Source organism: Canis aureus, chromosome 35 (genome assembly GCF_053574225.1).
Source record: "Canis aureus isolate CA01 chromosome 35, VMU_Caureus_v.1.0, whole genome shotgun sequence".
Classification (NCBI taxonomy): domain Eukaryota; kingdom Metazoa; phylum Chordata; class Mammalia; order Carnivora; family Canidae; genus Canis; species Canis aureus.
Window position 1 is genome coordinate 4,701,722 of NC_135645.1, and position 16,366 is coordinate 4,718,087.

At 52.2% G+C, this 16,366-nt stretch overlaps 1 protein-coding gene across 7 annotated transcripts in view; it reads left to right on the forward strand.

Annotated features, from left to right (window-relative positions):
• MYLK (myosin light chain kinase) overlaps positions 1-16,366 on the forward strand; it is a 203,415-nt gene that overhangs the window by 178,340 nt on the left and 8,709 nt on the right. For all 7 annotated transcript variants that reach the window (XM_077884311.1, XM_077884310.1, XM_077884309.1 and 4 more), the window contains 4 exons: positions 946-1,163; positions 2,048-2,171; positions 10,500-10,652; positions 13,426-13,549. In XM_077884311.1, coding sequence (XP_077740437.1) covers positions 946-1,163; positions 2,048-2,171; positions 10,500-10,652; positions 13,426-13,549 — 619 coding nt within the window. The remainder of the gene's footprint in view (positions 1-945; positions 1,164-2,047; positions 2,172-10,499; positions 10,653-13,425; positions 13,550-16,366) is intronic.

Consider the following 16,366-nt stretch of genomic DNA (forward strand, 5'->3'; position numbering starts at 1 on the left):
TGGTGGGGACAGGTAAGGAGACCCGGGGCTCAGAAAGGTTAAGTAACCTGCCCCAGATCACACAGCTTGTAAAAGGCAGGGGACAAGATCCACACTCACCTCTTTCCCTTCTTCATGATGGCTCTTCTTAGAAGAGAGAAGCCTCAGCCCTGCCCCTCAAATAAAAAAAAAAAAAAAAAAGGAAGGCCCTTGGAAGAGGATGGGCCCAGAACAAAGCCTACCCACCCTTGTTCGGCTGGTGGACGTATAGGCCATTGCAGAGAAGAGCTTACTGGTGGTGGCTGGATGCTATAAAAGTCACCAGGGAGAGGCTTTACACTTTCTGAGCGGCAAGGAAGGCAGGTGGGTCAGAGGGCCGGACAGGGGAACAGAAAGGACCCATGTGACTCAGGCGCAAGGTCATGCATTTGCACCGAAGGCCACTGTGCTGGCCCGCGGTACCCTCTGGGCCAGTCCCCAGTAGGAGATGCCAGTGTGGGCCCAGAGACGCCATGGTCAGGATCCAGAGCCTTAGTGTAACGGGTTCAGTCCATGGATTTTAGAAAATGTGCCGAGGCTCCGGGTTATTGAAGCGGTTGCCGGCCACGTGCAATATGCTCACGGCTGCTGGGACTGGTTCAGGCTCTGACTCCCTCGGACTAGAAGACGAAGCTGGAGCCCAGCAAGGGGCCCTTACGCATCCGTAGGCTTTCGGGGATGGAGGCTGCCTGGTGGTCACCTGTGTGCGGAGGAGATGGTGTCTGGGTCTCTCGGCTCCTGGTCACCTCTGAAACTGCCAGACGCTTCCCCGAGTCCCCCGACGGCTTAGTGGGCGTCAGCGGGGTCCCTCGGGCGGGGAGCCGGGAGGCGCTAGGCCCTCCTGGTCGGGGGGCGCTGGGCCGGCCTAGCAGGCCGCTGCGGAGATGTGCGGCCCCCGCCGCCCGTCTGACCCCCCTGCTCCCACAGCGTGTCGGGGGGCGAGCTGTTCGAGCGCATCATCGACGAGGACTTCGAGCTGACGGAGCGCGAGTGCATCCAGTACATGAGGCAGATCTCGGCGGGCGTGGAGTACATCCACCGGCAGGGCATCGTCCACCTGGACCTCAAGCCCGAGAACATCATGTGCGTCAATAAGACCGGCACGAGGATCAAGCTCATCGACTTCGGCCTGGCCAGAAAGCTGGGTAAGGCGCCGCCCGGCCTCTGGTCACCCGCGGGGGGACGGAGCGCGGGGTGGGGTGGAAGCCCGAGGCTGTGGGCGCCGCTCGGCTCCGAGCCCGCCCTGCCCCCCAGACTCCACCTCGAGTCTCGGTCCCTCACTGACACCCCACGGGGCTGCTGGGGACTCCGCGGGCTGACATAGGCGCCCCAAGCGCTCCGCTGCTTAGCAGGAGCCAGGCCCCTGCCCTGCTGTCTGCCCCCCTCGGGCAGCTCACCTGGGGTGTTGCTGGGGGTGCCGTGCCCCGCAGACGTCCGCACGGCCTCCGGAGCCCGGGCACGGGCCTTCCTGGTCCCCGGCGGCCCGAGGGCCAGGAGGTTCGGGAGCCCCGCTCTGCAGGCCACGCTGCAGGTCCCTCCAGGCCTGGGGCGGCCCCAGCCTCGTGCCCACCACCCCCGGCCTTGGCTCCGCGGGGCCCCGGGGCCTCCCGGCGGCCACCTCCAGGCCTTCGGAGGAGAGGCCCGCGGCCAGGACAGCTCGGGAGTGGGGCCCACGGCTTGGGCCACCCGCTGCTGGAGAGGGCAGGTCCCGGCGGCTGGGCCTTGTCTCCTCGGGACGGGACGGGACGGTCACTCCGCCCCCCGGGTGGTCGAGAATGTGAAGTGGGAAAGGCCTTATAAAACAGGCGGCAGGGAAGAGAGGACACAGTGAGCGTCGGAGGCCAGCACCAAGCACGTGTCCCCGCCCCAGCGCTGAGGCCGGTGTCACTGTGACCCCTTGGTGGGCCTGCGTCGCTGCGCCATCCCCTCGGGAGAGCAGGCACGGCCAGGCCTTGTCCGTGTCCCTGCCGTGCACGCAGGCGGCCTCCCGAACGTTCTGGTGATGGGTCCCTCTCCATCCTGGCTACAGAGAATGCGGGGTCTCTGAAGGTCCTCTTTGGCACCCCGGAATTTGTGGCCCCCGAAGTGATCAACTATGAGCCCATCGGCTATGCCACGGACATGTGGAGCATCGGAGTCATCTGCTACATCCTGTGAGTCTCTGGGCACATGAGGGAGGGGCAGAGAGCTCTGCAGGAGGGTCCCCAGGCCGCCCTGACATGGAAGGGGCCGGGGCGGGTCACGGTGGGGGGACTCCCCCACCTCTGGGCGAGTCAGGAGAGTGGCAGCTCCTATCCACGCCCCCGCCCGGGCCAGCCCCACTCCTGGTTTCCCAGGGAAGCAGCCCGTGTTGCACTTAAAAAAAAAAAAAAAAAAGGATTTTATTTATTTATTGGAGAGAGAGGAAAGCTGGAGTAGGGTGCGGGAGAAGCAGACTCCCCCTGAGCTGGGAGCCTGATGCGGGGCTCGATCTCAGGACTCTAGGATCACGGCCTGAGCCGAAGGCAGATGCCTAACGGACTGAGCCACCCAGGCACCCCCCCCACATGTTGCACTCCTCGGCTAGTGCTTACACCGAGACCCCATTCTGGGCCCTTCACTGTCCCTAATGCTGACCAGGCTGGGGTCTTTGGTCACCGGGGTGGGATGTGGCTGGTGCCGTGTAATTTACCCCGACTTGTGTAGATGATTCCATGGAGCCCAGGTGCCCATCTCCTGTGGGCATCATCACTGTCTTCAGAAGACAGCACCCCATCCTCGTGGCAGGGGGACCCCAACTGCCAGCTTCATCCCTGAGCCCAGCATATGTTCCAATTGTAAGCCCTTTTGATGATAGAGCCGTCAGCAGACAACAGAAAGCCACACGGTAGTTTGAATTGGGAAACCAGGTGCAAAATAGGAATCCATTTCAGTTACTAACCCTAGAGAAGAAGAGGGGAGGTCAGTAGTGTAGACCGGTGCTTTGTCAGCAGTAATACGCACGAACCATCCAGGCCTCTCCTTAGATTGCAGATTCTGATTCAGAAGGTCTGCGACGCCTAAGAGTCCACACTTCTAATAGATCCCAGGTTGCTAGTGGTGCTGGTCCAAGGACCACACTTTCTAGAACATACCTTGGTGGGACCTCATGGATTTAGTCCCTGAAACTCCAGGCTGCCCAGTCATTAGCCTCAGAGACAACCCCTGATCTTGTGCGGCAACGCACAGTAACGGGATGGTCCCCTGAAGTGCAGATATGCATGCATTCATCTAAAAAAAAATTTGTTGTTGTTAAAGGGAAAGGAAAAATTTAATGTTTTCACAGAAAACTTGAAGAGGACCTGAGAATGCTTTTTGAGACCCTTGGGGTCCTCAGACCTGAGTGAGAAAAAGGCTCTGGGTGATTTTTGCTGCACGGCCAGATGTAGGAGCCCCTGTGAGAAAAGCTTTAGCAGAAATGGAGTGATTTTGTGTGTGTGCAGCGTGGCTTTTCCCCACGCTCGGGAGTTCTATTCTCACTCTGGCCTGTCAGGACAGCCTCCCTCAGTTAAACCTGTATCGTGGACTCTGTACCCCAGAGAGTCCTCTTCCTCCTTGCTCAGGGTCACCCCCACCACCATCACCAGCTCCCCCAGAGCGGCAGACAAGAAACTCCCGGGCTAGGAGTGGATTTGCCTGTTTCTTCCTACGCCAGCCCTACTCCAGGAGAAAGGGAGCTAATGAGTAGTGAAAATTGCAGTCAATCTGTACTGCTGGCTCCCTTAGTAAATGAGGAATAGCAGAGCAGCGGGCCCAGCCACCCCTTCTGGGGCGCCCCATGCTGGACGGGGCTCACACTGGATCTCTGGCCGCGGGGGAGACGCCTGGCACTTGAGAAACAGTCTTGGTCAGTTCATTCTGTTCCGATACTGCTGTCCCATGGCCTGGCTCTTGTCTGTGGGTCTTCTTCACGTGGGCTCCTGTTTGACCCTCACGACAAACCTGGGAGTGAGTTGCCGCAGGGATGTGGTCTTCATTTGGCTTGGAGGTGACCAAGGCCAAGGATGTCCACATGGCTGTCCACTTCCCGCAGTCCTAGAGGGGGACCAGCCTTCCCAGGTCCCCAGGCCTGATGGGCTGCCCAGGATACGGGACTGTCAGTGCTAACATCAGGACAGTCTGGGAGACTAGGATACTCCCTACTGGTCTCCCTACCGGTCAGGGCCTACCCTTAAATTTTTCACAGTAAACGTACCTGTGTCACCTGTACCAGATGAAGAATCCCCATGTTACTAGGGTCCCTGCAGCCCTCCTGGGGCCGCCCGTAATCACTGCCCCTCAGGGGTAACCATCATCCTCAGGTCTAATGTCACAGGTTAGTTTTGCCTGTTCTTGAACTTTATATAAGAGAAATCATACAGGAAGATGTGTCTGGCTTCCTTTGCTCAGCATTGTTTGTGAGACCCATTCATATTATCGTGTGTGTGGTTGTAGGCTGTTCACTCTCGGCGCTGTGCAGAATCCTGCTGTGGATGGATCCAGTTGATCCAGTCCACACTGATGTGTTCTTAATAGATGCCAGTTTCAGTATTACGAGTATGCTGTTCCATGTGTTTTAGTTGACACATTTATGCATCTCTGCTGGATATTTGATCTAGAACTAGAATTATTGAGCCATTAGAGCACTTTATGTTAAAAGGCAAATTCTTTTAGGTGGAGAAACATAACAACTTGGATAAGATGTTATATTACTTTACTAGATTACTTTCAGAGCTAAGACCAGGAAATAGGGAAGAGCTTCTTGAAATAGGGAGAAAATAATTTTGATGAATGGGGTGCCATCCTGAGGGTGTTTGGCCAGCAGGGTGCAAGGAGAGGGTAGGCGTCTGTGGGACAGGGAGGCAGGTGGGGGCCAGGCGTGATGGACACGGGTCAGCTCTGTGGAGCCTCCTGGAGCCACCCAGTGCCCAGGCTCCTGCACACACCACAGTGGGCTGCTCTGCCCTCTGGGATTTTTCCTGTTGGTTCTCTCAGTGGGGATTCAGGCCTGGGAGTTCCCCTCGTGAGTGAGCATGTGGTACCCAAAACAGAAGCTGGAGCCAGCCAGATTGCTTCCTTTCAGACCCTGCTGTGCAAAATTCCAGAGCTGCTGCTGGAAGTCTCTGGAAGAGGCCCTATGGCAGTCTTCAGGTTCCATTTGTCTCTCTCTTTGGAGCTTGATTGTCGTTCTGATAGTCCCTGTCAAGGCCACCTTCCACATTTGTATCAGAGGAACACCCCTCTCCCCATCTCCTTTCTGGCACTAGTGACAGTTGGGGAGGCCAGGGAATTGGGGAAATCGGTGATAACTCATTTACTATTCAACACATACTTGGTGAGCACCTCCTAAGTGACCAGCTCCGTCCCCGTGGGTTGTTCTGACTTGTTAGAGGAACTCCTCAAACCCCTCGGGGAGATCAGGGCTGATCCTGACCCAGCACTAGAGACCTGGCCTCGCTCCCTGCCCTGGGTTTTCCAGACAGAGCAGGGATTATGGGCCTTCCTACCCTCTCACCCCTGATTCTGGAAGGAAATGGTGGATTTCATGAATTTCCTGGAGATTCTTCCGATGTTAGCAATCTCTGCTTGGTTTCAGGCAGGGGGAGAGAGGACGGGAGTGCTCTAGGCCACACTTCAGCATGGAAGCTGTTCTAAGCCTTGCCGCCTTTTCTAAGACCTCCTTTCCTGTTTTCCTCCCCCCTATTTTCTGAGGACTTAGTGTTCCCTTACTGCCTGCGGGGACATCAAAACCCTTCTCTGTGCCCTTCTCTCACCCTACTTCTTTTTTTTTTTTTTTATAAAGATTTTACTTATTTATTCATGAGAGACAGACAGAGAGAAAGAGAAAGACAGAGACACAGGCAGAGGGAGAAGCAGGCTCCATGCAGGGAGCCCGACATGGGACTCGATCCCAGGTCCCCAGGATCATGCCCTGGGCTGAAGTCGGTGCTAAACCGCTGAGCCACCCAGGCTGCCCTCTCACCCTACTTCTCACCCCTAATTCCTTCTCTCTCTCCCCTGCTCCAAGCCCAGGTGAAGGGCAATTACTGCTCTGCATTCTCCCTACATCTTCCTACTGGGCTCAGTAACAGACTTCCCATTTCTGCTCATTTGTCTTTTTTTTTTTTTTTTAAGATTGTATTCATTTATTTGAGAGAGAAAGAGTACAAGTGGGGGGAGGGAAAGGGGGACAAGCAGACTACCCACTAAGTGGGGAGCCTAACACGGGAGCTCTCTTCCAGGACCCGGAGATCATGACCCGAGCTGCAGTCAGACACTTAGCCACACAGGCGTCCTTCAGCTCATTTGTTTAGCATCTCCTGTGGTCCAGAGAGCCGGGGCCATCTCTACCCAGAGTCTAACTTCTGGGGACATCAGCCCAGTAACATAGAGAGAAGGCCCAGTGTCAAGTATCAGGTGCCTACTCAGACTTGGGTTTAACACAGGGTTCTTCAGAGGGATCCAACAGCACCACTAATGGCTGCCTCTGGCCTCCCCACTGCTGAGCCCAGACATGCTCTCTGATTCCAGCTCCTGCAACCTCCAGGTGCCCTGAGCCCATGCCATACCCAGCCACTACCTACAGGCTTTGCTCTTCAGGAACATGGGCTGTGGTTAGTGTAGCTAACACAGAATGTCTACTTTTTCGATCACGGCACAGAACGCTACCCAGTTTTCCTCTGGGGGATGCCCAGCCCCCTTAAATCTTTCCACCACTCCAGAAAATGAGGATCTGAAGGCTAAAATGGGATAAAAAACTAACACATTCCTAAGCACTATCTGCTGGTAGATTTGTGGTCTCTTTCACTGGCCATCCATGCAGTAGGGTTATCTGCTGCTTGAAAAACACTAGGAAGAAAGTATCATATAAGAGATATTTCTGCACCCTTCTCTGTTCTGACATTCCACCCTGCAGGCAGAACAGTCTTCTGCATCAGATTCCCTAGGCGAAGTTTTGCTTCACTGAGAGATTAAGAAATCAGAACTCCTTGTAGTCATGACCTTTGTGATTTATCAGCGACCATTAAAAATGAACGTGAACACTACGTCTGAAACTAATGATGTACCATATGTTGGCTAACTGAATTTAAATTAAAAAATTTTTAAAATGAATGTGACGGACTCTGTACACACCTGTGAAGGACAATGTCAAATGACAAAAAAGTGGAGCATCCAAGAACTTGCCCACACTGATTACTGTTTTGTAAAAACCAGATGAATCTGTTGGTTTTGTTGGGGAGGAAGAAAAAAAAACTTTCCTCCACCCTCTTAGGTTCTTTTCTTGGAGGCCTGCAAATCAAACTGACAAACGACAGATTAACAAGAGGGGAAAAAAAAATCAGATTTAATTATGTTCATATGCATAGGAGTTCACAAAGGAATGGGATTCAAGAAAGTATAGAATTGGGAGCTTACGTACTATTTTAGCAAAGAGCAAGCAAGTAATTGTAGAGAAATAACTAGACAAAGGAAAAGGGGTTTGGGTCTTATGGAGGGGTAAGTTGTGAGAAGGTGACTAGAAAATGTGCAGTAAACAAGAGTTGTTCAGGAGGTCTGTTATGAAGATGAGTCTCCTCTTTCTGGTAAGGGAGAGGACATATTTACAAATGGAAATTTATGTCACCTTAACAGAGAGAAATGTATGTCCTGCTTTTAGACAGAAAGGGGAGGGCAAAGAGCTAATTGTCTTCAGCTCAAAACAATCTTTCTACCAGAGTGGCATATTTTGGAGCGGCGTACTCTGATCCCCTTCAGTTAAAAAATGAGATAACACTAGAAAGACAGGTTGGTAGTTGTGTTTTTAACGCTAATCTTATTTTTATTGATTGACCAACCCAACCATACGTGATCCTTATGCAAATTCTAGCAATAAAAAGCCCCAAAAAAGAAAAAATACATTTAAAAATCCTGCCAAATCTCACCACCAAGAGACATTACTGAAATTCTGACACTCTCTTTGTCATCATGCTCCGCATATATTGCAAGTTTTATTTTAGAGACATACTCTTTTAACAGGAATTCTGTGGGAGCTCGGCAGGCAAGGAGCCAGCCAGGGCTGGGGGTATTTCAGATGGATAGGCTGCCAGAGAGGAGGAGTGCCAGAGACGAGGAGGCTCTCCTCAACTGTGAACTTTACGGAGATTAAGCCCTATCTCTGCAGGATTGCAGTCCCTAATTAGGAAAGGAGGTTTATAGAAGGGGACGGCTCAGCATTCCACAGCAGGGTTGTCTGCTCTTTCGGCAGTCTTTGGAATGCTGCAGAACCTTACCCCTCTTTGTTTCAAATGGAAAATGTAAAGACAGAAGGAGGCAGGTAGCTGACAGACTAGAGTCAGGCTGCTTCTAGATGGGGCTGGCTGAGGTCACACTGGATCACAGAGCTGGGGACACCCGGAAGCCACTAGGAATTCTAGCCCAGTACCCTTGGTATAAAAAGAGGAAACTGAGGCCCGAGGTGGTGGGGGAGGGAATAGCATTTAACCGTGCAGACTCAGGAGTGGTACGCTCCCACCCTTCCTTCGTTGTCACGTAACCGAGAATATTTATCCCCATGCCTTCTCCAAACAGAATGGAAATCGGTGTCTTGCATTAAGACATTTTAAGTGCCATCTGCACAACTCTGTTATTCCAAAACACAAATATATTGACTAAGGTGAGATAACTCACGTTGCAAAAGCTTTCTTTCTTTTTACAAAAGGTTTCACCAGAGGGCTCCTCCCATGGCAATCTTGCCTCACAGTATTTCAGTGGGTTTTAGTTTGCAGGTGCTGTTGTATTTCATAAGCTGAGGCCTTTTGATGCAGAGGCGGCTCCGGCTCCAGAAGGGTTTGTGTTATTGTTTATGATGATGGGTTCATAAGGATTTGGGGGAAAGGGACACTAGTGAAGGCTTAATCTGGAAGGTTGATGGCATGAAGGCCCTGGATCCATCACGTGGGACTCAGGTGGGGTCAGGGCAGGACCAGCTACGTGATTTGTGGGGCCCAGTGCAAAATTAAAAAGTAGAGTGACTTGTTCAAACATGACTATGACTTTCAATATGATGGCAGCAGATCATTAAACCAAGAGCGGGGGCCTTCTAAGGGTGGGGCCTTGTGCATCTATATAAGCCTGCCGCCCAAGAGGTCGCCCTAAGTCAGGCTGAATGGCAGAGGCATGGATGGTATGAGGTGAGGTACACAGAAGTGAGAGATCAAGCCTTTAAACTAAATCTGTCCCACTTGCCTTGGAGATACTTCACCTTTCAGATTTCGTTTGGCTTCAGTTATTGGTACATGTGTCACTCCCAAGGTCACAGATTGGTGAGGCAGTGGGGGGTGAACTGTACGGGGAGGAGCTGTGTAGTATCTGCAGTCATGGGCAGAGCTTCTTGCTACGGACCAGGCCTCGTGCCAGAGCTGTGCACCATGACTACTTCGCCTTCATAGAAATACTCGTCTAAAGGAGCAGTTAAGACCTAGCTTTTAGAGATTCCTGGGTTCAGATCTCACTGACTAAATCCTTGGCCAAGTTACTTAACCCCACTCTGGGCCCGTGTCCTCATCTGTTAAGGTAATGACTTCCCTGGGTTCTAGGAAAGGGTGGTAGTAAGATTGAATGAATTGAGTGAATTCGTCTGTTTTAAGCTGTTTGCCCAGTGCCTGGCACACAGTGTCTGCTGCCGTGATGCTGTTGGTGGAGAAGGAGGAGAAAGAGGAAGAGAAGTAGAATAAGTAAAAGTGGTGACTGCTGTATAGTTTAGTAGAAAGTTCTCTGTTATATAGAGGAGGAAAACACGGCACAGAGCGATTAGGAGGTGGTCCCAGATCACCCAGCAAACGAGCAGACTGTGCTATTCCTCAGCCTTGGTATCTCTCAGGGAAGCTTTCTGGTTTGGCCTCAGTGCCTCCGTCTCACGGGGATGGACGGATCACCAAACCCATGTTGCTGCTTCGAAGTCTGCCGTTCACCCATGCTTGCTAAGCATCCCGAGCGTGCTGGGCCCTGTCATTGGCACCGGCGGGCACGATGCGGAGAGGCAGAAGGGAGCAGAGACAGCCCGGTGCGGTGGCGAGTGCCGTGTCCTGTGACTCGTCCCTGGTGAGGGTGGCAACGGCACAGAGGAGAGGACAGTCTCCCATCCAGGAGCCTTGGAGAAAGTTCTGGGCTCCGGGCAAGAAGAGAGGACAGGGAGGAGGGGCCCTGCTGTGAACTGCCGAAGCCATAAACTGAAGTAAATTCCTTCCTCTCAGCCTCACTGGCAGGTGGTGATGGGAGGCAGGGACACCCCGAAAGTGCAGTGAGCACTGAGAAGAGTCTGAGCCGCACCTTCCCTTCCTTCCTCCGGTGGGAGGAGAGGCAGGCACGAGGGCGTTGTGGGCGCAGGGCTTTGCGGGCCCTCACCTTTGACCCCGGTGGGCACTCACTTGGGGGGCATCGTCTCACCCCGCCCTCCCTGCCAACACTCACCCTCATTCACCTGCTGCCCTGCTCTTTTCTTCCAGGGTTAGTGGACTCTCCCCCTTCATGGGTGACAACGATAATGAAACCCTAGCCAACGTTACCTCAGCCACCTGGGACTTCGATGATGAGGCGTTCGATGAGATCTCGGATGACGCCAAGGATTTTATCAGCAATTTGCTGAAGAAAGATATGAAGTAATGAATTACCGTTTCCATCCTTTCGGCCTCCCCACTCCCTGGACTGGTGTCCAGAAGCAGGGACGTCCTTTGCCCACCGTGGGGCCCTTCTCACCCGAGGAGAGCAGGGCGGGCGCTGCGAGTGGTTGGGGGGGCGCTTCCTAGGCCTCCTGCTGCCTGGTTCCAGATGCTCCATGAGTATTTATTTATTTATTTATTTATTGAAATTTTATTTATTTATGATAGACACAGAGAGAGAGAGGCAGAGACACAGGCAGCGGGAGAAGCAGGCTCCCTGCAGGGAGCCCAATGCGGGATTCGATCCCGGGTCTCCAGGATCACACCCTGGGCCAAAGGCGGACGCTAAACCACTGAGCCACCCAGGGATCCCTCCATGGGTCTTTAGAAGCACAGAAACCTCACCTGGAAAAGCAACACTTGAGCGAGGTTGCCGGGAGAGGGGCAGCTTGCCTGTTGTCTCGGGTGTGCGCTTGTGGCCTTGGAAGCCGTGACGCCTCCAGGAGTGTCCCGCTCGCAGGCCCCGTCATCCCCGGCTGCTCCGGCCTGTGCCTTCTCCTATCCAAGGTGCTTCAGGGGTGCCCTCCTGAACAGCGTGCTGCTCCCGCTGCGCTTTCAGACCGGCTTGGCCTGTCCCACGTGTCCTCGGCCCCCCTCACACCGCAGACGTGCAGGTCCCCTCCGCTTGGGGGCTGCCCGGGGAACACATCAAAAGGGTGACCCGTGGGAGGCCCGTGTGTGTCGCGCGGACAGCCTGGGGCCGTGAGGGCAGGTCAGACGCACAGGCGCTCAGTGCAAGTGTCCCCGTGAGACGACAGGGGAGCCGAGGAAGCTGGAGCCCAGGCCTGGGTGAGGCCTCTGGGGCGAGGCAGCTGGCGAGGCTGCAGCCAGGAGGTGGGAGGCTGTGCGTGGGAAAGCTGGCCTGCCCCGGGGAGGGAGCTGGGCTGGCAGGGGAGCGCACGCGGTCCCTTGGGTGCCTCGCCCACGTCCCCAGGTGGCCAGATGAGGCGGGGCCTGGCCCCAGGAGCCCCCGGGGAGCACTCAGCTCCAAGCTTTGCCCTAGGAGGGTGGGTGGTGTTGAACAGGCAGGGACCAGAGGAGGACCAGAGGAAGGGCGGCCGGATCCGCAGGTGGTGGCTGCAGCAGCCAGGTGACTGTGTGGAGAAAGCCCTATCCTGCCTGCCACAGACCCCCAGGGTACCGGTCATCTTGCTCTGCTCTGGGAGAAATGCTGTTTGGGATCAAGAGCACAGCTGCTCAAAGTACAGTATTGGAGGGTCTCTCAGAAGGCTCTGGTTTTCTGGTAATATGTCCGCTTCTCATTGCTTTTGAGCTACCTCAGGCCAAACTGCTCCAGAAGCTCCATCTACACTCCTTCAGTGAGGCCTCCTTAGCGTCTTGCTCTCACAGCCTGTGCAGCAGAAGTAGGCATGGCCCAGGTAGAACCTGGGTGTCGTGGGGGCCTAGATTCCCTTCTAGCGGGAGCGAGCCTCACTCCCAAGTGCTTCACGGACGGAGATGCAGACCTTCCTATTAACACTGGTCCAGGGTGGCTTTTGTCCACCAAGCTTGAGTCACTGATGATTTGGTGAACAGGCATTATGTCTATACCCGGTTTTCTCATCTGACCTTGAATTAAATTCAGTAATGAGCTGTGCTGACCCCTCTGTGCTCATAAAATGGATTCACCAAAAAACTGATTTCAATTATCAAGACACTTGATTCCCATAAACCCTTAAACCAGAAACATTAAACATTAAATATCCTCTTCAACCAGAAACCTTCACCTATCAGCACTTTTAAAAATACTTTTTTTTTTCCTTTTTAAAGATTTTATTTATTTATTCACGAAAGACACACACACACACAGAGAAAGAGGCAGAGACACAGGCAGAGGGAGAAGCAGGCTCCATGCAGGGAGCCCAACGTGGGACTCGATCCCAAGTCTACAGGATCACGCCCTGGGCTGAAGGCGGTGCTAAACTGCTGAGCCACCTGGGCTGCCCAAAATACTTTTCTATTATAAAATTAATACGTGTAAATTGTAGAAAATTTGGGTATAGGAAAATTTAAATAATCCATAATCTCTTTATCTGAAGATCACTACATTGTACTAAGCAAATTTACTTTTACTCCTTTTTCTATGTCTGTTAGCATTTGGTTCTTTGGGCTTTATTAGTCCTATTACAATGAAAGTGATGGCCCTGAATTATTCCTAGAATCCCAGAGCTTTCAGAAGGATTAAATGAATTTGAGTGCAGTTTCTAAGGTGGTCCTAATTCATAGGTTGTATGTAGGACATACTTCCGAGTTTTAATGAGGAAAACCGGACACTCAACCACACCGTAAGACATGAAAGCTCAGTGATTCTCAGAGATTTGCACCTAATGTTTTATTCTCCCCTCCACCAGACAAGGAGACAGGAAGATGAGGCCTCCTCAGCCCCCTGTCCCCATGTGACCAGTAGAATGATCCCACCCTAGAATACCATTCCCAGATGTGTCCTCCCTCACCCTTCCTAGACCTAGGAAGGTCGTAAGACTCCAGTTGCTTACTTGGTGGTTAGACCTTAACACTTCCCTATTCTGGGTCTAGTCAGTGTAATCTAGACTAAGGGAGGAAAAGGCCCTGTGATCATGGTGGATGTACTGGGAACAGAGCCCTGGGCTCTGCCCTGTGTGACCAAGGACAGGTGACCTCCCATTTCTGATCTGACTGACAGTCTCTGAGGTCCCCTCCTGCTCAGAAATCCTCTGATCTCTGCCTCCATCAGAAACCGCCTGGACTGTACCCAGTGCCTTCAGCATCCCTGGCTCATGAAAGACACCAAGAACATGGAAGCCAAGAAACTCTCCAAGGACCGGATGAAGAAGTACATGGCAAGAAGGAAATGGCAGGTAATGAGGGTGTCACCTTGGACTTGGATGTTGCCCCTCACATTTGCTTTTTTTCGAGCTACTCTCAATCCCAAAATGCATGTTTCTGAAATAGACTCGGACCAAGCCAGACATTTCATGTCTTGGTGGCCAGGGTCGAGCAATGTCACCTTGAAGACTCTTTGGCAACCCTGGAGGATGTAATCTCCTGAAAGGCAGTGGGATGGCCTTACATTTCTTTACAGTGAAGGAGGGCACAGGATCTACAAACAGAGAGAGATGGTCCCCACCATCCAGGGAGATTGTATGTTACTATGTGTGTCCTTGGGCACCCGAGTGACAGCCTTGCTGTGCCTTCATATTCTCACCTGTAAAATGGAGGATGTAGTGGAGCCAACGTCACAGCATTGCTGGGAGAATTATATGAAGTAATCCTCATCTGGCCTTGAGCGCGTTGCATGGCACATATTAGGCGTTCAAAACTGATACCAGTAGTTCATACATATGAAGGGCTGGCTATATGTCAGGGAACATTCAGAGCACTTTCTATGCAGGGAGTCTTTTAATCCTGGGAGGCAGGTACTACTATTATCCCCACTTTTCAGACAAGTCGAGGCAGAGAAAGGTTAGGGAAAGTCACCAAGAATCACGTAGCTAGTAAATAGGAGAGGATTCAAACCCAAAGCCTGGCTCCAAAGTCCAGTCTTAACAATGACACAGAATTGCCTCTGATTAATAGCAGATACAAAAAAAACTGTCATCCAAAACCACAGAGAACTTGTCATCAGCTATTTTATTTGTATTATCGCTATTAGTATACAAAATTTCTGAACTATTGGAGGGTCCATGGTTTCTATCTCAAGGAACGTATAGTGTAACGGGGAACTGAAGCAAATGGACATAAAAGGACATAATGCACACCAAGAATCATAAACTATCAGTATAGCCTTACATAGCCATATATGTGAGTGTGGATGGGAGAAAGGAGCCAGTCACACTAGAGTTGGATGTGGCTGTGATGAAATGCTGCCAGGGGCAGGACTTTGAAAGTGGTCGTAGAAAATGGGCTAGAACAAGGGAAGAGGAGACAACGGCACAGGAGGAGGAGAAGGCACAGACGACCTCATCCTGACAGTAGCAGAGTCCTTTAGCCACAGAGCAGGGGGAACTGGGGCATTTAAAACTTGCCTGTGTGGCAGAGAAGAAGGAAATTTCTGTTTTAGGGGCAACTGGGACACTGGCAATTTGCCATACAGCATGACTAAACTGTAGTCACTACCCCCTCAAAGAGTACAACACAGAGCTTGAGAGCAGCAGAGGCTGGGGGGAGGGGGCTTAGGGTGTGTGGGTTTTAGGGACTGCTGCCCCCTGAGTGGCTCAGCCAGGACTCCTCCACAGTGGAGGGTCAGCTCCTGGTTAGCCCCCGGTGAAGGTTTAGGGGGACCTCCCGGCCCCCCTCAAGTGCTAGGTGACTTGGAACACCTGTGTCACTTACCCTCCGGTATCCTTAGGATCCAGTGAAATCAGAGTAACTAATGTTCTTAAAACAAAACAGAAAGGGGTCCACAAAATCAAAGTTGGCTTTATTAACGACCCTGTGGCCAGTAGATCTTAAGGAAATAACGGTATTTCTGGAGTGGATAAGGTGGCTGGTGTGGGGGTGTGGCGGTCCTCAGTGCAGTCAGTCTCACTGGGTTTTGCTTGGATGACACTGTAGGTTAAGAAGCAGCTTTATCCCTCAAGTCCCCTGGGAGCATTGACACATCTGTTGATGAACCGAAGCCAGGAAGGACCTGAACCCAGGGGACAGGGCAGAGAAAAGGAAACGGGAGAGGAAATAAATGGAATTTTTTAGTCCGATGGGTCAGGGAACCATAATTTGTGCGGATATTTTAAATCACTCGAATTTTTTTCTAGTTCTTAACAGTGTTATTAGCCATAAGGTTTCCTGCAAGTGAGAAGGAAAAGAAAAGGATTGAATTCTGAGGAGGAACCTTAATTTCGTATCTTCATATAGGCAGCAGGGTTTGGAAATGGTTTTTCCACCAAAACAGTGGTTGGGTTTTACAAAACGACACGCAAAAGTAGTCTCTAAAATCCCACGCAGCACACGATGTCCCTGAAGCATCATTTCACTGGTAATGGTTCAGCTGCATCTAACCATCCACCGTTTTTACCCGCGACACCAGGACCTCAGCACACCTAAGGGGGAGTCGGGGGCTCCCTCCCAGAGCAGCTAAGGTTCTGGGTGGTAGGGCAGAGCAAAGTACAGTGGTACAAAGCGGTGGAGAGGAAGGGCCAGGGCAGACACAGGTGCACAAGAGAAGCTTCCCTGCTATCGTTCTGGTGTGGGTTCCGTAAAGGGCCCGGGAGGAAGGAAGTAGCATGAGAGTAGATCCCTATAAGGTAATGTGTCATTGAATTATCGTATCATTGATCTTAGAGGAAAGTTATGCTGAAAGAAGGCATGTTTTTTATTTATATGGAAAAAAATTTTAAAAAGATGTGAACGATAGCGCTGAGGGAGAGTGGAGAAGGATAAACCGGGCTTCTGCTTATAAGACTTGAGGCAGAGGACTAGGAACTAGAGGCCTCCGGGCAGCCGTCTTTACTTTCTGAGACCCACAAAGACTTCAGCGTGGACCATGGGCCCAGAGAGAAGAAAACTTTGACTCTACGTAGCAGAGAGTACTCTTGGCCGTCAGTCTTGGCACTTCTCAGGGGAAACCAGAGTCTCAGAGCTGTTGGTATCTACGTAGGGTCTGTGATGGCTGGCTGGCTCTAGGGTAACCAACTGGCCCCAGTGTGCCAGGGGCCATCCCAGCTTTATACTCAAAA